The sequence below is a fragment of the Rhinoderma darwinii genome, chromosome 6 (assembly GCF_050947455.1).
Source record: "Rhinoderma darwinii isolate aRhiDar2 chromosome 6, aRhiDar2.hap1, whole genome shotgun sequence".
Classification (NCBI taxonomy): domain Eukaryota; kingdom Metazoa; phylum Chordata; class Amphibia; order Anura; family Rhinodermatidae; genus Rhinoderma; species Rhinoderma darwinii.
In genome coordinates, this window is record NC_134692.1 from 12,702,951 (window position 1) to 12,730,566 (window position 27,616).

At 44.5% G+C, this 27,616-nt stretch overlaps 1 protein-coding gene across 3 annotated transcripts; it reads left to right on the forward strand.

Annotated features, from left to right (window-relative positions):
- DNPEP (aspartyl aminopeptidase) lies at nucleotides 1–27,367 on the forward strand. Of its 3 annotated transcripts, none has more exons than XM_075831075.1 (15): nucleotides 1–100; nucleotides 8,907–8,997; nucleotides 13,193–13,281; nucleotides 13,361–13,474; nucleotides 13,589–13,714; nucleotides 16,245–16,369; nucleotides 16,468–16,564; nucleotides 16,762–16,869; nucleotides 18,408–18,485; nucleotides 20,064–20,147; nucleotides 21,576–21,736; nucleotides 22,853–22,892; nucleotides 23,034–23,135; nucleotides 23,214–23,381; nucleotides 27,175–27,367. In XM_075831075.1, the coding sequence occupies exons 1-15, from the start codon at nucleotides 23–25 to the stop codon at nucleotides 27,223–27,225; spliced, it is 1,512 nt and encodes a 503-aa protein (XP_075687190.1). In that variant the 5' UTR covers nucleotides 1–22; the 3' UTR covers nucleotides 27,226–27,367. The 3 variants fall into 3 exon arrangements, with proteins under 3 accessions (XP_075687190.1, XP_075687191.1, XP_075687192.1); XM_075831076.1 differs by lacking the exon at nucleotides 1–100 and adding an exon at nucleotides 7,775–7,860; XM_075831077.1 differs by lacking the exon at nucleotides 1–100 and adding an exon at nucleotides 7,890–8,099.
- Nucleotides 27,368–27,616: the final 249 nt, after the last annotated feature.

Consider the following 27,616-nt stretch of genomic DNA (forward strand, 5'->3'; position numbering starts at 1 on the left):
AGAGGGTGAGCACTGAGCGGAGATGGCAGCTGGTGGTAACCTCAAACTGCTTCGTCTTGGCAAGAGAGGATGGGAAGAGGGCGGCTATCCTGACATACAGGTACAGGTACCTCTCCTCTGTTCTTGTCCCCGATCCAAAAAACCGCGTACCGTTATCTTCTATAATAATCTATAATCCAACTCAAGTAAATCTCTTCTGAAGACAGATGTAGCAGAGCTGAGTTCATCTTTTGACCTAACTCATGGCGATATTCCATTGTGTTATGTCCGGTTTACATAGGACTGCAGGTAGACCTACACAAAGAGTTATCAAGATGCCCAAATAACACAATTATGAAATGATAAACTCAGCTCTGCTACATCTGTACGTTGCAATTGGAAGTTATATCAGGTTTGATATTCAAAGACCCCGTATTATGGTGTAGACATTGACCCCCAGTTATTCTGGGTCACTTGAGACATCAATCCAGGCGGTCATCGCTACTAGGCTGTCGCCCCAAATTATTTCATGGAAATCATTCAGTAATATTGCGCGACTGGAGTGGATTTGATTCCCGGCAAGCATTGCCATTGGACTGTCATCACTTTGTAGGACCTACATTTTTTAAATTTTTTTTTTTTTTAGCAGTAGGGATTATATAGGGAATATAGGGGTTAGCGGGTGTGGAATGGTTAGTGGGTGGGGGGTGCGGAATGGTTTGGGGGTTGGGTGGTGTAAGATGGTTCCAGGTTTTATAACAAAGATGCCCATCAGAGATGCTATTTGCGGCACAGAACATGGAGGCGTGGGTGGCCAGGATAAGGCTGTGACCGTGCCGCACGTCACTCTCTGGGATATGTAGGTCAGCACTAAGCAGAATAAGGAATTACTATGGCGGGAGCGAGGTGTTATGTAAGTGATGGATGTCGCTGCGCTGGAAGATAATAAAATATGTATACGCGCCGTCTATTGGTTGGAATCGCGCCGTAGCTTCAAAATGGGAATTGGGGGCGACGAGGGGGAGGGAGAGCGACACTGGGAGACAGGTCAACCAAGGTAAGGATGAAGAATCTAAAGTGGATGTCTTTTTTCAGAAGTAGATGGGGCGGAGGGTGATTGGAGGGTGGCGTGCGGAGGGATACAGGGACACGTAGAATGTCACATAATTCCCATAGGAAGCCATACATGACGGAACGATATTATTTATGCATTTAAACATCAGTTCTGTTTTTGGTATGAGATTCACAAGGTTTCGGAAATGTTGACAATCATTTATAAAAATGCCTCAATTATGACAAAAAGTTACGGAAAAAGTCGAGCAGCGCCGCTCAGCTATTTCCGTAACTTGATTTGAACATAATGGAGGGAGCCGCATGCATGCCTGGAATCGGCAACTTGTAATAAACCCTCAGCTGTGAGAAGCATAAGAAGGGTTAATCACCCTCTGGATGTAGACAAGATTGTTTCCATTCTCTGACAGCAAGCAGAGATCTTGAAAATAGTAAATAACATTGAGCACAAAGTATATTAAGGCATTAGCTGAGAATCTGTACCTTGCAATGTAATAAGATAACATCCCTCCATATATAATCCGCGGCACTATGGGGGGAATATATTAAAACTGGCGTTTCAAAAACGATTTACGTTGGCAGGAAATGTGCCAAATGTATTAAGAGCTGCGCACGCACATTATACTTGGCGCATTTTTGGCTGTCCGTGCAACAGAAATGCAAATCTACGCCTGTTATGAGCGTAACTTATTATAAATCTGTCGTTCTGGCGGAGGCCTCGCCCCTGTGCGACACAGGCAATTCCGGCCAAAAATCTGCATCAAATTGTGGTGCAGTTTTTTGACCGGAAAACTGCGCATCAAAAAAAAAAAAGTTTCCTACTTACGTAGCCATGGCGATTGGCTGCAGCACTCACATGGGATGAAACATCATCCCAGGAGGCCGTCGTGGATGAAGAAACACAGAATTCTGGGTAAGTATTTTTTGCTGCTGCTTTTCCGCCACCAAAAAAAACCGCAACTTCTATTTGTTGCGGGTTTTACCTCCTCATTTAATTCAATGGGGAAAACTCTCAACCAATAAGGAGCGTTTACGCAAATACAATTGACTGCGGATTAAAAAACGCACCGCAAGTCAATTTCTGAGCGGTTCTTCTGCTTATCATTTACGCAGCGTGCGGAGGAGATTTGTTGCTACTGTATTCGGCTGCCGATTTTTTTCAATAAAATCCGTTGCGGAAAATCTGTAGTATTTACGCTACGTGTGAACTCACCCTTAGGCCTCATGCACACGACTGTAGTGGGGTGCACGGCCCGTGATTTGCGGCTCGGACGGCCGTAGAGTGTCACCCGCAGGCCGCCCGCAAATCTCTGCCCGTGTATATTCATTTCAATGAGCCCGGACCGCAAAATGCGTCCCATATTGGACTATCTTTTTACGGTCCGGGCTTCTGGGCAATGCACGGACCATGGAAACCACAGTCGTGTGCATGGGGCCATAGAAATGAATGGGACCACAATTCACCCGCAGATTTGCAGGTGAATTGCGGCTGTAAAAACACGTTTGTGTGCACGAGGCCTAATGATGGAGAACAATAAAAATCTCTGCTCCACCGGTAGCCCCTTGAATGCTGCGATTAACGCTGATCGCAGCATTTTGAGGTAAAGAGTGAGGGGGGGGGCATCCCTTTGATTATGTTATAGGGAATTCCTGTGATGCGATCGAGGCCCGTAACTGGTATGGGCAGACAGTCCCGGGTCCATATTTCCTGTTAGGGCATGCTTAGGTTTGCCCTATCAACTACCTGTAAACACAGGCTAATATAGACATATGCCAGTACATTATAGTTAAACAATATCAATTTAAAATCCCCCTATAAGATTAAAAAGAAAGTCAAATAAAAAATGTTAAAAATGTAATCTTAAATAAAAAAAATCTGTATAAAAAAAACCACACAAATTTCACATTTTTTACATTAAATAAACTATTCAATATTAGCACCAAAACATGAAATAACGTACACATATTGGGCATCGTCGCAATAACCTGCACAATAAATGTAAAGCGTCATTTATGATGATCGGAGAATGCTGTAAATGAAAAAAAACTGTCGCGAAACTGCTTAATAAAATTCAAATGTATGTAATCTAAACATGAATATATATGTACCAAAAATGCCACCTACATAAAGTACAACTCGTGCCCAAAAAAATAAGGTTATGTTCACACGCAGTGGTTTCAGATGTAATTCGGGCGTTTTACGCCTTGAATTACGCTTGAAAATACGCCCCTAACACGCCTAAAAACATCTGCCCGTTGCTTTCAATGGGAATTACGATGTTCTGTTCCCACGAGCCTTTATTTTACGTGTCGCTGTCAAAATACGGCGCGTAAAAAGACTTCTTGGGACGTTATTAGAGGCGTTTTTCATTGACTCCATTGAAAAACAGCTCCAAAAACGGCCGTAAAAAAGGCAGCGAAAAACGAGACTTGTTAAAAAAACGGCTGAAAATCAGGAGCTGTTTTTGCCTGAAAACAGCTCCGTATTTTCAGACGTTGCTGGTCACTGCATGTGAACATACCCTCAGGGTATGTTCACACGCAGTAGCAAAATACATCTGAAATTACGGAGCTGTTTTCGCCTGAAGGGTATGTTCACACGGCCAAATTTCAGACGTATACGAGGCGTATTATGCCTCGTTTTACGTCTGAAAATATGGCTACAATACGTCGGCAAACATCTGGCCATTCATTTGAATGGGTTTGCCGACGTACTGTGCAGACGACCTGTTATTTACGCGTCGTCGTTTGACAGCTGTCAAACGACGACGCGTAAAAATACAGCCTCGTCAAAAGAAGTGCAGGACACTTCTTTGGACGTTTTTGGAGCTGTTTTCTCATAGACTCCAATGAAAACAGCTCAAAAAACGGACGTAAAAAACGCTGCGAAAACGGCGTGAAAACGCCGCGAAAAATGCGAGTTGGTAAAAAAACGTCTGAAAAGCAGGGTCTGTTTTCCCTTGAAAACAGCTCTGGATTTTCAGACGTTTTTGTTGACTACGTGTGAACATACCCGAAAACAGCTCCTGATTTTCAGACGTTTTTGTAACTACTCGCGTTTTTTGCGGCGTATTTTACAGACATTATTGGATCTGTTTTTCAATTGAGTCAATGAAAACAGCTCCAAAAACGTCCCAAGAAGTGACATGCACTTCTTTTTCGCGGGCGTCTTTTTACGTGCCATCTTTTGACAGTGACGTGTAAAATTACACCTCGTGGGAACAGAACATCGTAAAACCCATTGAAAGCAACGGGCAGATGTTTGTAGGCGTAATGGAGCCGTTTTTTCAGGCGTAATTCGAGTCGTAAAACGCCCGAATTACGTCTGAAACCAGTGCGTGTGAACATACCCTTATGTAGCTACGTCGAACAAAAAATAAAAAAGTTATAATCCAAAGAGAAAAAAAATAATTATCTGGTCCTCAAGGGCAAAATTGGCCTGGTCTTAAGGGGTTAAAAGTTCCAAAATTCTGTACTGATTATTGTCCCAGTAAATCTTTATCGTTGTGAATTTGGGAGGTATGTTATAGTTACTGGAATATATATTTTTTTTACAACAAAATTCCCCTTAACCTGTGGGTTTTGACACCAAGAGCATGCGTGGGCCCCCCCCTCTGCCAGTGCCCTCTGCTGCCCCAGGAATCCTCGGGGTCTACCCACACACCTGCTTTAGGCTCAGTTCAAACAGAGAAACCAATAATCGATGCAAATCTCCCCCCATTGATTTCAATCGGAGGCAGAGGCGTTTTTTTTTTTATTCTTGGGCGGTCTTTGACCGGCTGCAGAAATAAAAAGTGGCGCGCCCTATCTTGGAGCAGTTTTTGTCTCTGAACCTCCATTGAAATCAATGGGAGGCAGAAAAAATCGCGCTGCTCATTTGAATCGTTTTTTGGCGTGGTTCTTTACCAATCCGCGTACCGTATCTAAAAAAGCGTCTAAAGCTCTGGCATTCCTAAATCTGCCTCAAAGACATTGACGGAATTTTGACGCAGATTTTTTCTGCATGACAAAATAACTCTGTGTGAACACTGCCTGAGGCATTCGCAATTTGGAACTTTTATCATGCGGCTGTTTTTTTTTTAACCACAACCGGATCAAAAAAACGCACCAAATCGCTGGAAAACGCATGCGATTTTGATATGCATTTTTTCGATGCGGTTCTTACTGCAGCTCAACCACAACATGTAAGGCCGGGTTCCCAACCTGGAACCCGCAGCACTTTCCGTCCAAAAACCACACCACATTGGTGCGGTTTTGCGAACTGATTTTCCGCTGTGGAATGCAGTGCTGGCTAAAAGAGAACCGACCATACTTACCCCCTCCCTCTTTCCTGTGCGTAGTACGGCCTCCGAAGATGACGTTGCGGGCCATGTGACGCTGCAGTCTGTAATTGATTGCAGCGGTCACATGGGATGAAAAGTCATCCCAGGAGGCTGGATTTTGCACATTTTGCATCCCCATTGAATTAATTGAATTTGGGGTAAAACCCGCAACAGCAAATCAACGAAAACATTTAAATTCTGCAACGCAGGTAAATTTATTAACAGTTACGCTGCGTTTTTTATCCGCAGCACGGGCATGGGATTTTCTAAATCTCATCCACTTTGCTGCTACTGTAAATGCTGCAGAATTTCCGCACAGAATTCCGTTGGGAAATTTCCGCTCTGGAATTCTGTGCGGAAGTTCCGCAGCATTTAGGGTATGTTCATACGGGCTATTTTCAGACGTTTTTCGGGCTGTAAGCGCCCCAAAAAACGGCTAAAAATATGGAGGCTGAACGCCTAGTAACTTCTGCCCATTGATTTCAATGGGAAAAATGGCGTTCCAAACGCATGTCACTTCTTGATCCTACAGCTCCAAAAACGGCCGTAAAAAAACGCAAGTTGCTTAAAAAACGGCTGAAAATCAAAGGCTGTTTTCCCTTGAAAACAGCTCCGTATTTTCAGCCGTTTTTTGTTGAGTGTGTGAACATCACCTAACAGTAGCAGCAAAGTGGATGAGATTTAGAAAATCTCATGCCCACGCAGCGGAAAAAAAAGTGTGTAAAGTTGTGCAGAACGTGTTCTGCGGTGCGTTTTTCAATTCCACAGAATGTCAATTTATGCCGCGTGTTCTGTGCGGAGATGCCGCTTGTTTGGCCCATAAACTTAAATGGGGAGCAGAAATTCCGCAACAGATTTATGTTGTTGCGGTTTTTACAGCGTTTACGCAGCAGAAACGCTGGAAATCCGCAGGTGCTCATATACTTTGCTATAACCAATGTTTTACACTAAATGCGCAGGTAAAGCCGCAACAACTCCGCAGCAATATGAGCAGAAAAACGCACTATTTGCGGATTTCTGTCACAGATTTACCAGCGTTTTTCTTGAGATTCTGCTGCAGATTTTCTGTTGCAGAAATCTGCAGCATATCCTGTGTGTGGGAACATAGCCTTAGGCCTCCCACACAGGAGCGTGTTTGGTCCGTGATATACGGTCCGCATGTCCGCCGCATTTCCCGGACCGAACACAGTGCAGGGAGCCGGGCTCCTAGTATCGTAGCTATCTATGCCGCTAGGAGTCCCTGCCTCGCTGCGGGCAAACTGTCCCGTACTGTGATCATGTTTTCAGTACGGGACAGTATTTCCGCGGGGAGGCAATGACACCTCGCGTCATAGAGAACTACGATACTAGGAGCCCGGCTCCCTGCAGTGTGTTCGGTCCGGGAAATGCGGCGGACATGCGGACCGTATATCACGGACCGAACACGGTCGTGTGAACCCGGCCTTAGGCTGAGTTAATACGGTGCGGATACGCTGAGTTAAAGCACGCTGCGTATCTGCCCTGTCCGCTCAGCTGCAGCGGTCACATGGGATGAAGCATCATCCCAAGAGGCCGGCCTAAAAGAAGAAACTTCTGGGTAAATATAAGAGTATGTTCACACGGAGTGTTTTCAGCCGTTTTTCGGGGCCGTAAACGTCCCAAAAAACTGCTGAAAAATCGGAAGCAGAACACCTCCGAAGATCTGCCCATTGATTTCAATGGGAAAAACGGCGTTCTGTTCCGTTTTTTTACACGGCCGTTTTGAAAAAAAACGGCTGTTTTGTAAAAAAAACACCCGCAAAATAGAAGTGCATGTCACTTCTTCAGCCGTTTTTGGTGCCGTTTTTCATAGACTCTATAATCGCGAGTTTGATTAAAAAACTTCTCAACAGCTCCGTATTTTGAGACGTTTTTGATTTTGTGTGTGCACATACTAAAGACTGTTTCATTTTTTTCTGAGTTGCTGTTTTTTGTGGCGGAATCAGTGCAAATCCGCCGCAGAAAACGCAACAAATAACCAGCGTTTACGCAAATACAACAGACATGCTGCGGAATAAAATTCCTCACCGCAGGTCAATTTCTGAGCATTTTTTCCGCTCATCATTTACGCAGCGCGTGGAGATTGGTTTTATCTCATCCACTCTGCTGCTACTGTATTTGCTGCGGATTTTCCGAATTCCGTTGCGGAACATCTGCAATATTTACGCAACGTGTGAACTGACTCTTGCAGTTTTGAAAAAAATCTTGCATGGGGGCTCTATAGTTGCATAGGGTCTCCTATAATTATTGATGTCCATGAGCTGCAGTAACGTTACAGTGTAGCACTGACACATGATCAGTGAATCACATGCAATGAATTGCGGAGTTTTCCTTTCAGTTTCTGGTCCTCTGAATGCAGTGTAGCCTCCCATCCCCCAGAGGTCCCTCATACTGGCTCTTAAATGCAGGGATATAGGAAGTGAATGCTACACCCAGAGCAGGGACAGCGCACACTCCATACACTATGCAGGTCAGTGTCCTCACACGCCGGGCCGGGGAGCTGCGCACGGATCAGTGCTCTGTATATTAACTACATTGTATCCAGAGACGAGCGCTTTCGTTACATTGTTGTGCACTGTTTACACTTTGATACAATTGTGTTGTTTTATATACAGATTATGATCTCACATTCTTCAGTGGTTGTGATACAATAACCTGGCTGTCAAGACATACTGGGAGTTGTAGTTCTCCAGAAGCTAATGGTTGCTTGTCAGTTTGCATTACTGATCCTTTAAGGCGATATCCTGTTATTTTAAAACCATAAATATTTAGAATGTATTCACACCTAGTGGTTTTTATGCCGTTTTTGAAGCCAAAACCAAGAGTAGATTCAAAAAATAGAAGTAGTATTATGTCCTCTATGCTCTCCCTTTGTGATGCAGACCTGATTTTGGCTGCAAAAACTGCATATAAAACCTGCACATGTGAATACAACCTTGATGTTAATTCATTGCAAATGACTGCTACTCATTCTGTTTTTCTAAATTTTATTTTTTTTAGTATAAAGAAGCGGAGCAGAGGAGATTACTGCAGCACAATTCTTCTTTTACTGAAGATTAAACATCCCTTTTATGAAGACAAAGCCCCCCCCCCCCCCCCCCATATGCCCTATTATATCCTAGAGAGGCATCCCCTGCTCCGTGCCCCCCGTCCATTAGCCAAAACATAGGGTGCTTAGAGTGGCTCTTGTTCTGTCGGGCCCAGCAGTCCATGTATCACGTGGTTAGCTCTTCATTTGAATGGCCGACCATGTAATATTACATTTCCCCTGCATTATGGGGGCTGATCGCTGGCTCGGCTTTTTGTCATGATGGAACCCCCAGTTTTAATATGAAGATTATGTTGTGTATTTACTTGATTTAGGACACCTACATCTTATATGTTAGTGGCTCTTGCCCTGCTGAGGGATTGTGTGTACCAGCTGTCAGATCGATGCCATAGCCCTGGAAGAAGCGTTTCAGGTGCGGCCCTGTATGTAGGTCCGTTATTTCATTATTCTTTCCATTCATGTAACAGGTTGCAGCCATGAAGGGAACTCGGGAAGCAGCTCAGGCGGCAGCCAAGGAGTTTCTGAAGTTTCTGAATCGTGGAGTTTCTCCATATCATGGTAAGAGACAGTCAAATAAAAAAGTCGTAATTCATTAGAGCTGCCATCGCTGGGTCAAGGTATGAGTTTTGTGCAGGTTCAGTGTTGGACCGGAGTTCGTTGGGCCCACCAGATAAGTTGATTCTGAGGACCACCCTCCATCTATACAGAACACGCGCACCTCTACTTTTAAAGAGTAACTGAACGTTCAACAAAGTTCTGAAATGTCATAGTGACATGTTAGTAGTTTTGATTGGTGGGAGTCTGAGCACTGAGACCCCCACCAATCGCTAAAACGAAGCGGCAGAAGTTATTCCACTTTTTCTGGAAATTGATGTATCGGAGTACAGACTCAATAGAAAGTCTATGGGTCCGTTCACCGCTACATCGGCTTTCCAGAAAAAAAAAGCCAAACAGAAACTTAAGTAGCTGAGTGCTCACACGAGCGCTTCTGCCACTTCGTTTTAGTGATTGGTGGGGTCTCAGTGCTCGGACCCCCACCAATCAAAACTTCTGGCATGTCACTATGCCATGTCAGAAGATTGTTAAACGTTTAGTTACCCCTTACTTACTTGTAATCTTTGTTGTTATCATTGTAAACCCTGGACAGATCATCAATAAGATCTAATAGGTTATTACTTAATCATCCCATAAGAAATAGACCCTAGTGGCGAGTGATTGGCCCCAATGGGGTTTTGTTTTGCTGGATCATTGAAGTCCATTATGGTTTCAAAACCAGGCACCACTGCGTGATCCCCTGGTACCCAGATGGCAGTCCGACCCTGTGCAGGGTCATCAACAGAAATCCTGGAACCTCATAACAAAGCTCTGAATGGGCCCCACCCCACTGAAAGCTCCACCAAGTGTACTATGCCTTTATTAAATGTAATATCCGCCATTTATATCGATTTTTATTTTTCTGATAAATTATATAATTCTGGCTGCATGCAGCCACCACTAGAGGGAGCTCACTGCATATGGATTTATATAGCTAGCATTGAACTCAAAGGCAGCAGTATAATTATGTATTCAGTGAGCTCCCCCTAGTGGCAACTGCGGGTTGCCACTATGACAGGGACATGGGAACCAACTAAATTCTGGGCCCTCTACTACCACGGCCCCATATCAGTCTCCTAAATAGTGCCAAGAGTCTGTTTGGGCCATTCCATAGCAATCCTGGGCTTGGTTTGAGGACGACCCTGTCAGATTTGTACATACTTGAGAATATTTGCCTGAATTATCCACATTAGTGTGGTGTATTAATACTTGTGCCAGAGAGGGGGTGTCCTGTATGCCGCTCCTCGGTACTGCTCCAAAGATTATTAGGTGAGTATAGCTTTAATTATTTCATCGCTGTTCTGCAGGGGGTTGTTGTTTTCTAGTAACAGCTGAACATGGTGACGTGATTGTCAGCAGAAAAATCCTGACTCTGCTCTTTGGCGGCAGCGACGGTCCGAAATACCTGATCATGACCTTTGCACCAGGTGGAGAACTGAGCGATAAGAAGATTATTTTCCCGAGCTTCTCCCTTCACCCGTATTCCGTATAATACACAATTATATCTGAAGCTTCTGGGCCCTGATGCAAGATATATAATAAGTCCTCTAACTATTTTAGACTTTATTTATGTTAACAGTGGTTAATCATGAGGCCATTGACCCCGACCCCCCCCCCCCCGCCCCCCCTGGCATCAGTGCCTGGAGGTGACTACTTTCTGGAAATATAACCAGTCCTTCCCTTCTTATAGACGTATCCTCGAAGTCCAGGCGTCGTAGACAGGCATAAGGGTATGTTCACACACACTATTTACGGACGTAATTCGGGCGTTTTTGCCCCGAATTACGTCCGAAATAGCGGCTCCAAAGCGTCGGCAAACATCTGCCCATTCATTAGAATGGGTCTTACGATGTGCTGTGCAGACGGTCATTTTTTTTACGCCCCGCTGTCAAAAGGCGGGGCATAAAAAAGACGCCCGCGTCAAAGAAGTGCCTGTCTTAAGAAGTTTAAGACGTAAATGGAGCCGTTTTCCATGGACTCAATGGAAAAGCAGCTCGATTTACGTCCGTAATGGACGCAGTGAAATAGCGCCTCAACATGCAATTACGCCTGAAATTACGGTGCTGTTTTCTCCTGAAAACAGCCCTGTAATTTCAGCCGTTACGGACGCTGCCGTGTGAACATACCCTAGGTCTCATTGATAGTAAGGGTATGTGCACACGAGAACTTGCTTTTACGTCTGAAAAGACAGACTGTTTTCAGGAGAAAACAGCTGCGTCGTTTCGGACGTAAAAGCTCCTCCTCGTATTATGCGAGGCGTCTTTGACGCTCGTAATCTTGAGCTGCTCTTCATTGAATGCAATGAAGAACGGCTCAAATTACGTTGCAAAGAAGTGTCCCGCACATAATGTATAGAAGTGTCCCGCACATAATGTATAGAAGTGTCCCGCACATAATGTATAGAAGTGTCCTGCACTTCTTTGACGAGGCAGTCAATTTACACGTCGTTGTTTGACAGCTGGCAAGCGACGACGCGTAAATGACAGGTCGTCGGCACAGTACGTTGGCAAACCCATTCAAATGAATGGGCAGATGTTTGCCGACGTATTGTAGCCGTATTTTCAGACGTAAAACTAGGCATAATATGCCTCGTTTACGTCTGAAAATAGGTCATGTGAACCCAGCCTGATGATTGGTGATCCGTATTCTCGCCCTCAGAGCCAGCACTGTAAGGCTGGGTTCACACGACCTATTTTCAGGCGTAATGGAGGCGTTTTACGCCTCGAATTACGCCTGAAAACACGTCTCAAATACGTCGGCAAACATCTGCCCATTCATTTCAATGGGTTTGCCGACGTACTGTGCCAACGACCTGTAATTTTACGCGTCGCTGTCAAAAGACGGCGCATAAAATAACAGCGTCGTCAAAGAAGTGCAGGACACTTCTTGGGACGTAATTGGAGCCGTTTTTCATTGACTTCAATGAAGAACAGCTCCAAATTACGGCCGTAATTGACTCCTCGCAAAACGCCAGTACGAGCAATTACGTCTGAAATGCAGGAGCTGTTTTCTCCTGAAAACAGCTCCGTAATTGTCAATATCGTGTGCACATACCCTTAGGGTATGTTCACACGAGGTCATTACGTCCGTAATTGACGGACGTATTTCGGCCGCAAGTACCAAACCGAACACAGTGCAGGGAGCCGGGCTCCTAGCATCATACTTATGTACGATGCTAGGAGTCCCTGCCTCGCTGCAGGACAACTGTCCCGTACTGAAAACATAATTAAGGTTTCCTGTGTAAGGGTTTCCTTCATACTGCCACTAGGGGGAGTTGTGGAGCTGATATCTAATATCAAGGACCCCATACTGTTCTTTGAGTCTTTCAGTACAGGGGGTCATACACATGTTGAAGTTGCGTGCACGGATCCTGTACGGGATCTAACTGGGTCCTTATTACAGGTCTTTATCCCGTGTACGGTGCCTCCATCAGGCACCATATTCTACACTAGAAGCAATGTTTCTAAGGGAGACTACCTCTGTAATACAACATACGATGTAACATGCCATGAAACCCAGACTGAAAAACCCTTTTAGGATCCATTCGGACATTGCGGTGCGGTTTAAACTGTATTAAAAAATTGCATCCAAAAACATTCATAGTTGCGTTTTTTCGATGCAATCGCGATAAAAACTTGGATTGTCACCAAAGCCATTAGTCCTGCTGACCTGATGGATTTGGTTTGACTGCAAGATGCAGCTTCTCTGTATCCAGGATACACAGAAGTTGTATCTCCAAAAAGTAAAAAATAAAAAAACAATTAAAAAGTAGTCTAAAATGAAATAATACATTTTTTATAAAAAATACTCAAGGTTTACATAGCTTAAATGGGTTTTCCACATTTTGACAACTGATGACCTATACACCGGATAGGTCATCAGTATATGATTGGTGCGGTTCCGACACTTGGACCCCTCACCGATCTGCCACTCCGGCTGCATCTGGGCACCGGACAATATTGCCGGAAGCAGATGGCTACAACTACTACGTACCGTTCCAAACATCCGGTGCCCGGAGGCAGCCAGAATGGTGGATCGGTGCGGGGTCTGGGTGTCTGATGCGCACCGATCACATACTGATGACCTATCCGGTAGATAGGTCATCAGTTGTCAGAAAGTGCAAAGCCCCTTTTAATGTTTCTCTTCTTATTCCTCCTAGTGGTGGAAGAGTGCAAGAGCCGCCTCTTACAGGCAGGATTCCAGGAGCTGAAGGAAGCTGATCATTGGGACATCAAACCGAACCACAAGGTAACAATTCTCCGTCTGATTCTTATTATTTACAGAGTATGTCAGTCCGATTTATTTACGGATTCCATTCTCTGTGTAGTACTTTGTGACCCGCAATTACTCGACCCTGGTGGCGTTTGCAGTGGGCGGCCATTACCAGCAAGGGAATGGATTTACAATCGTTGGAGCCCATACGGACAGCCCATGTCTCAGGGTAAGGTGTTACCCCTGAATTATATTAACACTGTAGACGCCAATTTCTAGTTTTATTTTCCTTTTATATATTTAGCTTTTTGCCTTTTACGTTTCTTGTGTCTTGTTACAATAGGTAAAGCGCAGGTCTTGTCGCGGTCAGGCTGGCTACCTGCAGGTCGGAGTGGAATGCTATGGTGGAGGGATCTGGAGCACCTGGTTTGACCGAGATCTGACCGTTGCTGGTAGAGTGATCGTTAAGGTAATGAGACTTTGAGACCTGAATCTAGTAATGAATGAGTCCTCTACTGTATAATTCAATGCACCTCATCTGTACAGATCTCCTCTCTAAGGATCACTTCTTGGTAAACCGGCTGATCGACCTTTCATAGCCTGAAGCTTCACTTTTGGATAACATTATACTGTAATATCCAGCGTCTGTTATATCTTCACGATCTGTTTTACTTAATGTAGGAAGAAGCATTTCGCTACCTGGAAACTGTCAACAAGCTGCTGTTGGTGGATCTGTTATTCTTGGGTGTCTATATTTAGTACTTTGAGGGTGTGTTTAATGGTTTTTTGCTGCAAATAAACTATCAGTCTGGTTGGCTTATCAAAGCGGCTCTGTCACCACATTATATGTGGCCTATTTTGGACATAATGTGATCGGCGCTGTAATGTAGATTACAGCAGTGTTTTTTATTTAGAAAAACGATCATTTTTGACGGAGTTATGACCTATTTTAGCTTTATACTAATGAGTTTCTTAATGGACAACTGGGCGTGTTTTACTTTTTGACCAAGTGGGCGTTGTACAGAGGAGTGTATGACGCTGACCAATCAGTGACCAATCATCGTCATACACTTCTCTCCATTCATTTACACAGCACATCGTGATCTTACTAGATCACTATGTGCAGCCACATATACACACATTAAAGAGGCTCTGTCACCAGATTTTGCAACCCCTATCTGCTATTGCAGCAGATCGGCGCTGCAATGTAGATTACAGTAACGTTTTTATTTTAAAAAAAACGAGCATTTTTGGCCAAGTTATGACCATTTTCGTATATTTATGCAAATGAGGCTTGCAAAAGTACAACTGGGCGTGTTGAAAAGTAAAAGTACAACTGGGCGTGTATTATGTGCGTACATCGGGGCGTGTTTACTTCTTTTACTAGCTGGGCGTTCTGATGAGAAGTATCATCCACTTCTCTTCAGAACGCCCAGCTTCTGGCAGTGCAGATCTGTGACGTCACTCACAGGTCCTGCATCGTGTCGGCACCAGAGGCTACAGTTGATTCTGCAGCAGCATCAGCTTTTGCAGGTAAGTAGCTACATCGACTTACCTGCAAACGCCGATGCTGCTGCAGAATCATCTTTAGCCTCTGGTGCCGATGTGTCCTCGCTCGTCTGACACGATGCAGGACCTGTGAGTGACGACACAGCGTGATCTCTGGAGAACACGGCTGTGTCTGCACTGCCAGAAGCTGGGCGTTGTGAAGAGAAGTGGATGATACTTCTATACACAACGCCCAGCTAGTAAAAGTAGTAAACACGCCCCGATGTACGCACATAATACACGCCCAGTTGTACTTTTGCAAGCCTCATTTGCATAAATACGAAAATGGTCATAACTTGGCCAAAAATGCTCGTTTTTTAAAAATAAAAACGTTACTGTAATCTACATTGCAGCGCCTATCTGCTGCAATAGCAGATAGGGGTTGCAAAATCTGGTGACAGAGCCTCTTTAACGTTACTCAAGTGTCCTGACAGTGAATAGACATTACCTCCAGCCGGGACGTGATGTCTTTTCAGAATCCTGACACTTCGGTAACGTTTGTGTGAGATTTACAGCAAGGCAAGCGTAATCTCGTTTTAAATGACAGTTTACAGCATAATCTCGCGAGATTACGCTTGCCTTGCTGTAAATCTTACACAAACGTTAGCGAAGTGTCAGGATTCTGAGTAGACCTCACGTCCTGGCTGGAGGTAATGTCTATTCACTGTCAGGACACTTGAGTAACGTTAATGTGTGTGTATGTGGCTGCACATAGTGATCTAGTAAGATCACTATGTGCTGTGTAAATGAATGGGGAGAAGTGTATGACGCGGATTGGTCACTGATTGGTCAGCGTCATACACTCCCCTGTACAACGCCCACTTGGTCAATAGTAAAACACGCCCAGTTGTCCATTAAGAAACTCATTAGCATAAAGCTAATATAGGTCATAGCTCCATCAAAAATTATAGTTTTTTTAAATAAAAAAAACACTGCTGTAATCTACATTACAGCGCCGATCACATCATGTACAAGATAGGCCACTTATAATGTGGTGACAGAGCCTCTTTAACGCCGTAATACCACCTGTGTTCCAACTCCACATCTCATGAACATCCAATGCAAGTTTTAGGTACTTGTATGTTAATCAGACTATTTGGATGTTCATGTGTTAACAAGCCAGGCTGGTTAATCGGCCGCAGTAAAAATATATCCAGAAAAATAGCAGTAGCCAGCCTGCTTACTGATGGTTTCCATTGAGCAATAGAAAAATTCATGAAAACAGCAAAAAAATATAACAGATGCCGGATTTGAGATTTTACAATGCAATCAAAGACGTGTCACTTACATTTTTTCGTTTTTTCTCGTACTCATGACTATTGGTTCAATTTACAAAAGGACAGCAGCCTCTGAAATATATTTGACTAGTTGAAATGTGGCTCCTGTAATAAATAAAACATCCTGGACATTTATTATATCAAAGAATAGAACTGATTCTTCCAATATCACAGGAGGGGCACCGTCTGCAGCATCGCTTGGTTTACGTGGAGCGTCCGATCCTACGCATCCCTCATCTGGCCATCCACCTGCAGAGGAACATCAACGAGAGCTTTGGTCCCAATACAGAGCAGCATCTGTGAGTGTGCCAGCAATGTGCCAACCCCAGTGCCCTGCGTATTCATCATGTCCTACAAGCTCATCATCCTTTCCTCATAATCTCTCTTCTTATGACAGCCTTCCAATTCTTGCTTCTTCTGTACAAGAAGGTTTGGAGAAGGAGTCCATGGATTCGAGTTCATCATGTCACTCCTCTGCTGGAAGCCAGAACCAGGTGAGGCTATCTGTATTTAAAGCTATCCAAAATGGCATGAATGCTTACAGTATGTCAATGCGGGCTCATAGGGTAGATAGCCCCAACATTGGCTTATCTCAGGAGAACCACGCTCCGGAGAGAAGTCAACTAGGGTTCTCTAGGGTGAAAGAAAGGCTATGCTAATCTATTGTCTGTCTCTTTAAACCCCTCTCTAGACTGAGAGACATCATCCTCTTCTGCTCAGCTTGCTCTGCGACAGGCTGGGGGTCAAACCTGATCAGATTTTGGAACTGGAGCTCTGTCTCACTGACACACAACCTGCGGTACGTCCTATCACACTTTACCATTGGTTCACCTAGCATAGTGACATTGCCTGTAGTAAGTGACCGTGACAAAATCTAAAACGGTCCATCTGTCATAACTACACCTCATAACCCTACAAATGACGCACACGGTGCTGCTAGTATAGGGTCCTGTCTAGGACTGAGATGTTGGCATATACCTGGACATGGGTTTGTGCCCCCCAGGCGCAAGGGCATTGTTTCACATCCTGGAAGTGAACAAAGGGAGGACAATCAGGTCTAGGTGCCAATTGTTGATCCACTATAGTAAGGCAGTATTCCAACAGATTGTTGCAGGCCAGGTGGTTTAGTGGGTTCAGGCAGTTTTGACATTTAGTTTGAATATTAATATGTAGATTTCCTTTTAAAAATGGCATTTCATAAAAAGCTGCTAAACCTATGAATGAGCACATCTGTAGTAGCCTTTCATTAGCTTTTGAGTTTTGTTTGACCAGGAGACGATGCTGCAGGAGAGTTGGAATAATCAGTTGGTTGCAGTCTATGTGTAGTCTGGACCGCCCCCTTACTGCCTCTTGGGAACTGTGAGGGGGCGGTCCAGACTACACAGTCTGACTTCTACCAACTGATTATTCCAACGGTCTCCTGCAGCTAATGAAAGTCTATTACAATTGTGTTCAATTTATGATTATTTTTTTGTATAGCAGCTATTTTTTAAAAGCTATTTATAAGGCGAACCTACATTTTAAATAAATTGGATAATCCCTAATTGTTAGAAGGGTCTCTTGAAAATAAGCAGATGACAAAGTGTCCCCCGCTGGGACTCCCAGCGATCACCTGTAATCTGGGAGGAAACATGGCAGTAAGTGTTCAATGTCTCTGCAGCATCATCTAAAGGCAAACTAATCATTACACAGAGTCCATTCATGTCAATGGGCTGTCAGTGTATGGCTCTATTCAGACGACAGTGATAATCGGCCGTGAGCTCACGGCTGTTTTTTTAACGGCTGTCACACGGCTGCGTTAAAATCAATGCATGCCTATAGGACTATTCTTGTGGCTGTTTTTTTTATGGACTGTGTGAACGGTCTGGGAAAAAATAGGACCTGTTCTATTTTTGCCTGTTTTCCCAGATCCCTCGATAGACTCAAGTCTATGAGGGATACGTGAAAACGCGTCCCGCACGGGTGCAAATCGTCCCGTGAAAAACGTCCGTGTGGATAAAGACTTAGGAAGACTGCGTGAGGAAGAGGTGCTCTTTGTATATGCTCTCCATTCTGGCCAAGAGATAAGGATCCTGAACAGGGGTCATTGACACCCCCCCCCCTAACCCCCCCCCCCCCCCCCCCCCGGTAGTATCTCAGAATTCCCTAAAAGTGTAAGAAAATGGGTTTTATGACATGGGCAACCCATTAACAGGACACGGAGCACTCAGCCAATCAGGTGCATCAAGGGACTCGCATGACCACGACAAAACGGACACCTTGTTACATTGTATCATATGAGATTGTGTGTATCAAAGTAGACAGGCGCTTGTGCTAATTGCCCTCTGTCTCTTTTAGACTTTAGGGGGCGCCCACGAGGAGTTCATCTTTGGACCACGCCTGGATAATCTGCACAGCTGCTATTGTGCCCTTCAGGTGGGTATAATTCATTGCATGTACTGCGGATCATATATGATATAATTACTGCTAGATTACATGCTTCAATAGTGATCCTGTGTAATAACGGAGGTTTTTAATTCAGCCCTAGTTTTTTATTTATGGATTTATTTTTGCCCCAGAAGATTCTTATAAATTGCAGCTGAGGGTTAAAGCCACAATCTCCACCTGTCAATTGTATCCATGTCCTGATAGAGATGTAGATAGTTAGATTGGAATATAAACATCATTGCTGACTGTTTCCTTCTGTGGCACCTCTGTGTTTAATGATAGAAATTCTCTTTTTGATATTATAAAAAATATATTCTGCTAAATCTGTTGATCAGTGCGCTATGGCATGAATAGAATGCTAGAAATACAGTGAAGACTGTCACATCTCATAAATGGCTGAATGGAATACTAAAACACTTTAGATAGGAGGACGTCTTGGGCCTATATTTAAAGGAGCATTGCCCCTTTTTTATATGGCAGCCGTGCCTGGTTGGTAATGATGAATGAGATGCTACGAGTAGGTTTTATAGGGCACACATGATCGGTCTTCGTGTTGCTCATAGGTAGGAGATGAAGAATGGACCAGACGTTTGTATTCTCTATCTCCGCTGGCTTCATCAATATCCTGAAGCAATTCCCCCATGAGATGAAGTAAAGTTCATCTGCGAGCAGATGTCCAGAGTATAACGATCAGAGGCCGCTGCCTGACGCGTCCTTCTAAAAATAGCGCGGTCCGCTCTGCTGTTTAATTAAGACTGATAGGATTCTTGTGATTCTTACACATCGTATCACTGGGCAGATCGGCTTGAATGGAGAAATCCAAATTAAAGGGACACTTAAGGGGGTTTTAGACCGGACGATTATGGTGCAGACGAGCGTTAATATAACGCTCGTTGCCGATAATTGCCCTGTGTAAACAGGGGAACGATCAGCAGATGAACGAGCAAACGGTCAATCATCTGCTGATCGTATAGTTTAAAAAAAGTAAAAGATTATCGTTGTCAGCAGCACATGTGTAACAGGGAGACGCGCTGCCGACATGATAATATATGGGGACGAGCGATCGGAGTAACGACCACTCTTCCCCCATCCATAGCTCTATATGACAGGAGCAAACGAGCGCCGATCAACGATGTCTCGCTGATCGGCGCCCGCTGCACCAGCCACTTATCGGCCAGTGTAAAAGGCCTTTAATCTAATGTCCGTCTTAACTGCTGTATGTCTACTGTCCTCTGTGATCAGCCATTTCAGACTGGAATGAGGCCGACTGTAGTGTTCTTCAATGGGATAACTGACGTGAAGTGCTGTGTACTGCCAGCAACATCAATAGTTGTGGATGTGACTTATAAACTTCCAAGGTTGCTTTGGGTCCTCCCAGATTTAAAACTCCGATAGTTACTAAGGCATTTCCTGGTAGTAGCGTCATCCTGCAACTTTGCGTCCTGCAGCAGCCACGTGACCGCCCACATTTCTTTGCACCGTTATGCGATATATGTGACTCCCCCCCCCCCCCCCCCCCCCCCCATTAATCCATCATCTGTTCATTCACTGTTTTCTCCCCCGCAGGCTCTTCTTGGCTCCTGTGACTCTCCAAACTCTCTCACCAATGACCCCAACGTCCGGATGATCACCCTGTATGACAATGAGGAGGTGAGGCATGCTGGGAGTGCGACACAGCTGCCCGTAGGGGATGAGATCGCAACTACAGATCTAATGTGACACTAGAAACTCAGATACACTGCGATGTATATAGTGACACAGTAAGGGGAGGAGCAGGAACAGCTGCAAAGAGAACAGCTGCCATGACACTGACCGGGCACCAGAATAGCACAGGATCCTGCGGACACATGACGTACAATGCTGTGTCTACTGCTCAGACATTGATTGGTTCAGCTTTTTTTAGTCCTATCTGTTTCTGGGAAAGTCGGGACAATCAATATGGCCGACAGTTATTACTTCGGTTTTTAACCAGCTTTCGTGGACTCCTGAATGGCAAATCTGTCTAGTTATTCAGCAAAAATGATCCGCAAGATGTCTTAAGGCGTAACTAAGCAGATTTACTATTCTGGGGGGAAAAAAGTGTGCACAAAACACGTCGGAAAACGCATCAAACGCCTGTATTTTAAAGAGTGCTTCACAAGAAATGCTAGCGTATTTGACACATTTACCAGTCAGGGTTTGTTTTTTTGCGCCGTGTGAACATGCCGTTAAAGAGGCTCTGTCACCAGATTTTGCAGCCCCTATCTGCTATTGCATGTGATCGGCGCTGCAATGTAGATTACAGTAACGTTTTTATTTTTAAAAAACGAGCATTTTTGGCCAAGTTATGACCATTTTCGTATTTATGTAAATGAGGCTTGCAAAAGTACAACTGGGCGTGTTGAAAAGTAAAAGTACAACTGGGCGTGTATTATGTGCGTACATCGGGGCGTGTTTACTACTTTTACTAGCTGGGCGTTGTGTATAGAAGTAACATCCTCTTCTCTTCAGAACGCCCAGCTTCTGGCAGTGCAGATCTGTGACGTCACTCACAGGTCCTGCATCGTGTCGGCACCAGAGGCTACAGATGATTCTGCAGCAGCATCAGCATTTGCAGGTAAGTAGCTACATCGACTTACCTGCAAACGCCGATGCTGCTGCAGAATCATCTGTAGCCTCTGGTGCTGACACGATGCAGGACCTGTGAGTGACGACACAGCGTGATCTCTCGAGAACACGCTGTGTCTGCACTGCCAGAAGCTGGGCGTTCTGAAGAGAAGTGGATGATACTTCTCATCAGAAAGCCCAGCTAGTAAAAGTAGTAAACACGACCCGATGTACGCACATAATACACGCCCAGTTGTACTTTTGCAAGCCTCATTTGCATAAATACGAAAATGGTCATAACTTGGCCAAAAATGCTCGTTTTTTAAAAATAAAAACGTTACTGTAATCTACATTGCAGCGCCTATCTGCTGCAATAGCAGATAGGGGTTGCAAAATCTGGTGACAGAGCCTCTTTAAGTGACCGGATTGGTTGCTATGGGGAAATTGTCTGTTGCAGTATATACTATATTTTTATCTTCCGTGTTTCTCCAGGTTGGATCGGAGAGCGCCCATGGTGCAGAGTCCCTTCTGACTGAGCTGATTCTGCGCCGTATATCCTGCACACCGCAGAATCTCACCGCCTTTGAGGAGTCCGTGCCCAAGTCCTTCATGATCAGCTCTGATATGGCCCATGCCGTGCATCCTAACTACATGTAAGAGACACCAGTATGACCAGCAACATGCCAGTAGGCCTTATTTATCAAAACTGGCCTTGTTGCCCATAGCAACCAATCAGAGCTTGGCTTTCATTTCCTAAACTGCTCTGCCAAAATGAAAGTTGCGCTGTGATTGGTTGTTAGGGGCAACTGCCAGTTTCACTGTAAGACTATTTTGATGATTGAGACCCTGCTTATGACTTTAGTAAAGAGGTCGCTGGGAGATGACACCCAATAGTGAGTCGTGCAGGGCCTGATTGTTATTGTAGTCCACCACAGAAATGAGAAATTGTAGCGATTAAGCAGAATAGAACAGGATAATGTATGACGACTCTAAGGCCCTCTTCATGCTGAGTTTTTTTGGTGCTGTTTTTGACGCAGAAACCGCGTCTGACACCGTGCCAAAAAAAATGGCTGAAAACACCTCCCATTGATTTTCCTGCGAGCGTCATACCCTTTTTTCAGGTCGTTTCCGTCTCTGACCTCCCACTGACATCAAAGGGAGGCAGAGAAAGTGGTTTTCGCTGCTTTTGTTTTTGCCCGCGGCGCTCAATGACCGTGGCCGAAAAACACGGCAAAGAGAGTGTAGGCTGGTCAAAGATTTTTTTTCACCTGCAAAAAACGGTGTGAACAGGGCCTAAGGGCAGATTCACATGAACGAGTGCAAACTAGGACGTGAAAGACAGCCGGTTTTCACGTCTGAGTTGTACCCATGCGGGACCTGTTTTCTCGGATCCCTTATAGACTTGAGTCTATTGTGGGATCCGTGAATATGGACGAAAGTAGGACGTTTCCTATTTTTCCACGGACCTTTTACACGGTCCGTTAAAACAACGGCCGTGTGATTGGCCCCATTGAAATGCATGCGTTTTTTTTAAACGGCCGTCACACGCTCGTCTGAATAATGAGGACTTCTACATCATAGATGTTTTGTTTAGGGCTAGAATTTCACGATTTGCAAACCAAATTTGGCTGCCATTAATATACAGATTAAATAATCTGAGAATCTATTCATCCACTGTATCCTATTTGGCTGGTGGATCCCAGTTAATCTGGCAGACCCATCGCTCATCTCTATTTAGGAATCGGTTTTATCCCTATTTTTTTTTTCAGGGACAAACATGAGGAGAATCACCGGCCCCTCTTCCACAAGGTTAGTCCCTACTGTTCCCTCTTGCTTCCATTTTGATACGTTTTACCCTTCACCCTCTTCGATATGTGTTTGGGGTCTACACCAGTCTCCTATATAGCAGCACACAATGTATAAGGTCCTGGATATTTGTTTTTTATTTAGGGACCTGTTATCAAAGTGAACAGCAACCAGCGCTACGCCTCCACTGCTGTGACCGAGGCCATCCTGCGGGAAATTGCAGGACGTGTCGGAGTCCCACTGCAGGTAATGTCACCTCTCCAAAATATCTCATTCCAAAAACTACAATCATTCCTTTATGGTAACTGGAATTTATATCTTTAGGAATTCATGGTGCGCAATGATGTGCCATGTGGCACCACCATTGGCCCCATCCTGGCTAGTAAGCTGGGCCTAAGGGTTCTGGATTTAGGATCCCCGCAGCTGGCTATGCACTCTGTGAGGGAGATGTGCTGCACGTCTGGTGTCCTGCAGAGCTGCACTCTCTTCCAGGTAATGTATGTTATGTCTGAATAACCACTAGAGGGCGATCAAGGCCGTGTTAATGAGTGGTCATTGATGTGTAATATAGGTATTACGGGACTATATGTACACAGCAGAAAATGCTGATCAGAACCCGTGTCAGGAGGCGGTATAAAACACTTGGCATCGTTTTCCCATACGTGCATATTGTCTAGACTGGATACAATTGTAGTGAACTGTCCGCAGTGAGAAGTATTGGGTCTGTACAGGTTTTCAGCCTCTGAGTATAAAGAAGAATGTTCCCATTCACTGACAGAAAGCAGTGATCTTGAACATGGTGAGGAATTGAAACGCAAAGGGGGGAATTTATTAATTCTGGCCTTTCATACACCAATCTTAATAGGAAACAAACTGAAGTAAGATGCGACAAATATATTAGGAGGGGCACGTTTCCATAAATCTCAAATTTCCGGCTGTCTATGCACACAGGAGCTGGGGTAGATTCTCGCTATAATTATCGCCAGTTTCTGACGTACATTAAAGTAAATGTCGCTGGTAGCCCCTCCTGCCAAGCTTCACCCACTTGTTAGAAAAGTGCCGAGAGCGTTGGAAACGGCCCAAAAAACACAATGTATGCGCCTTTTTGAGCCGTTAACCAACTTCCACGCCGGTTTTCTAGTGTAGAAAAGTCTAAAATTCCCCCCTTAAAATAGATCAGGAATTTTTATTTCCATAAAACTGTAAACTCCCTTTAAGCGATGGATTCGGCTCTGCTCCAATTCCCTGACTTTGTCGTTTACTTTTGGCTATTTACCAGGCAGCCTCTTTACTAAGTAGTCTGTCATTTCTTCGAGGACATGTCCTTGTTTTGTCATCGTTCCTGATATTGAAATCTTCATTTACATTGATGGATGTTTCTGCGCCCGATAATGTTGTCGTGTGGTAATAATCGAATGCAGAGCGCGGCTTGTCTTGTTCTGTGGTTTCAGCGTCTGCTCTTCTTATTTATGTGGGATGGAGGTTTAATCTCCATCATGGTCAAATCTGTATTGTGGAGTCCAGCTGTTACGGAACTACAACTCCCAGCGTGCACTGTCAGGGCATGCTGGAAGTTGTTGCTTTCCAAGTGTTGCGAAACCACAGATTGGAGACCACAGGTATAATGGAATTGTATTTCATGTCCTGTGGTCGGGTCATATTGGGGGTAGTTCCTCTATGTATAGAGTATAAAGCTGGGGGTTGTAGTGTTTAATAGAATTGTATTATGGTCATGTCCAGTGTTCGGGCCATGTTGGGAGTTGTGGTATTCTGTATTCTAGAGTATATAGAATTGTATTATGGTCATGTTTAATGGTCGGGTCATGCTGGGGGTTGTAGTGTTCTATGTATAGAGTATAACTGAATTGTACTATGGTCATGTGGTCAGTTCGGTATGTCTATACAGTGATTTCATGTTGCAGTTAGAGTCTTCTGTGTTTATTGTATTTTTCTAGGTAAGGATGTAGCAGAGCTGAATTTGTCATTTAACTCTTTGGGGCTGCATCACTCGTTTCTAGTTTGGATAATGCAGTAGGTTTTTGTGCAGTTCTATGCAGAGTTGTTACTTGAAGCTTCAGGGCCCCAATCTATAACACGGCCCCCTCCTACCATATATCATTTATAATACTGGTGTCGTCTTATGTGGCTGAGGGGCTTTTGGGCGCCCTCAGACTCCGGGGCCCGAGTGCGACTACAACCCCCTATAGCTACGCCCCGGTCCTATGTAAAGCTACAGATATCACACTGTTTTATCGGCGAGTTATGGCAAACTCGGCTCTGCTAAGTCTATATTGGCCGTTTCATTGCGGTTGGTGATATACAGAGTGGGAGGCGGAAATTACCATAACGAGATATATATTATACTTCATTATGATCGTTTCCTCCTCCTGCCCTGTGCTAGACTACCCACCCCCCCCCCCCCATGTCCCTAGTAGATTGGCGCTACCTATCATTGTGTCCTGGCAGGGTGATGTGCCAGTGTGACGCGGCGGAGCGATCACTGCCGTGACGTCCGCGTGTTTGTGTACATTCACATTGCCGTGTATTCCAGCATCTCCTCACAAGTGTTATGCTATTGGGTCGTGTGTACGAGCTTCTAATTGTGTGTGAGCCCTTCTCCGATTGGCTGCTGCCATGACAACCAACACTGGCCTTGAAGTCAATGGGCTGTTGCTGTGGAAACAGTCGACATCAGCGGGTTAGTCAAGTGGTCACTATGGCAACACTAGGACATCTCTAATGAGCAATAGCATGTATTAGCCTATGAGATGACATAATGGAAACCATGGAAACATGAGACCCCCCCCCCCCCCCCTTCTCGTCTCGTAGTCTGCTCGATCTCCTGGGTATTTTATCCTCTGGCTCTCTTCGTCGTCGTCTTCTTCCTCCTCTTCTCCTTCTTCTCCCAGGATTCTCTATAATCGCTGCTTTTCTTTCCAAATCGTTTCCCCAGAAGAACATTTTGATGTTATAAGCCGATTTCTATTAATCGGACTTGATCATATTTTAGATACTGTAGTACTACAAGTGCCAGCATGCTCTGTTGTTGACCCTCCACTTCTGTAACTGTATACGTTTTGTGATCTCTAATATTGGACGTGGGCGGCCATCATCTCCTCCAAAATGCAGGGGGCGCTAGTGACCACACTGGTCTCCACAAGAGCATGGATATCCACTGTGGTCTCATCTGCCCACCAGGCAGTTGCTAGGCAACTGTTGCTAGGCTCCCTAAGAACTCATTTCCCTTTAAACTTGCCACACATAACCTGAGTCTGCCGTAAGAGAGAGGAAAAAAAAAGTCCAAAGCTGTTAATCTTAAAGGGGAAATCCAGGTCAGACCGGAAATGAAGAACCCCCACCCCAAAGCACTCTAGACAGCATTAACCCCTTATGTCTCCCTCGATGATAAATTTTAGTGGAAAACTCTGACTTAACGTTTTGTTTTGCTCTGCAGTTGTATTGCATCTTTTGTTCTCTGTTATCAGCCCTTCCAGGCTGCGGAGAGGTGGACTGACAGGAAGTCCAGCCTCCCCGATCGATATGTTATATCACAGATCACCAGTACTAAAAGCCTCTGGAAACATTTGCATACAGGGGCATAGCTCGGGGGCAGGGAAGCATGGCATTTGAGTGCCAACAAGCCGCTCTGTCTTGGCCAGGGTATTTTAGATACAGATTAAAGAGGATCTGCCACCTCTCCTGACACGTCAGTTTTGGTAAATAATTGTATTCCCCCATGAAATAACAATTCTGGAGCATCTTTTCTAAGAAATCTACGGTTTGCCGTTCCTCTGTTGTTCCTCCTGGAAATGCGTGCATAAATTTACAACTGGGTGTTACCAGTTGGGGGTGTGTCTCAACATAGTATGCATTGTCCAATCAGTGCTGACACAGTGAGACTGTAGGGACACGCCCCTTTTATAAGGGGGAATGGTTACACCCAGTTGTCAATTTATTCATACATTTTCAGGAGGAATAACAGATGAATGGCACAACACGGAGTTCTATTAAAAAAAATAGAATTTTAGAATTTTTATTTCATGGGGGAATACAAGAAATTAGTAAAACAGATGTGTCAGGAGCACTGACGGGTTTTCTTTAACGTCAGAATGCTGAATTTTTGCCCAGGTTGAATAAAAGTCGGACTATGACTCTGCTCCTCTTATAACACTTCTGTAATATTTTAAGCGCCACTCTTTTAGGGTTAATGTCCTTTTCTAGCTATGATGGATCATTATATCTTTCCTCCGTTTGGTGACCTGATAACCCTCCGTTCTTTTTGCAGGGGTTCTTTGAGCAGTATCCGGCTGTGAATAATACTCTTCTGGTGGATTAAAGAGTTTGTCATCCATCCTGTGGACAGAGCACGTGTTCCCTACCGGCCCGGGCCCCCGTTAATCATGTGATGGGTGTGGTGTTTGTGCAAGAATAATAAAGATCTGCCCCTTATTTGTGGAAATAAACACATTTTCTGTATATTCAGGCACCGTGTGGACTTTGTCCATTCAAATATTCCTTGTTATGATCTGTAATAAATGTATATCGTTCTGCTTAATGTCACCCAGAGACCCCCAGGAATCAAAAATCACCAGTAAACAAAAGTCGATGAGTAGTCTTAGATCTGAATGGAAAATCCGTCTGGTTATGCACTGATATATTCATCTTTGCGTAACTAGAAGTGTAATTATATGGGGTGTAGAGGTTACTGATACAGAGCTGCAAATCCA

Bases quoted from the DNA above. Each gene is read 5' to 3' on its own strand.
- DNPEP (XM_075831075.1), top strand. From the start codon at position 23: ATGGCAGCTGGTGGTAACCTCAAACTGCTTCGTCTTGGCAAGAGAGGA. The intron at 13,715-16,244 runs GTAATGAGACTT...CCAATATCACAG, and splicing joins CTGGTAGAGTGATCGTTAAG to GAGGGGCACCGTCTGCAGCA. The intron at 16,370-16,467 runs GTGAGTGTGCCA...TTCTTATGACAG, and splicing joins CCCAATACAGAGCAGCATCT to CCTTCCAATTCTTGCTTCTT.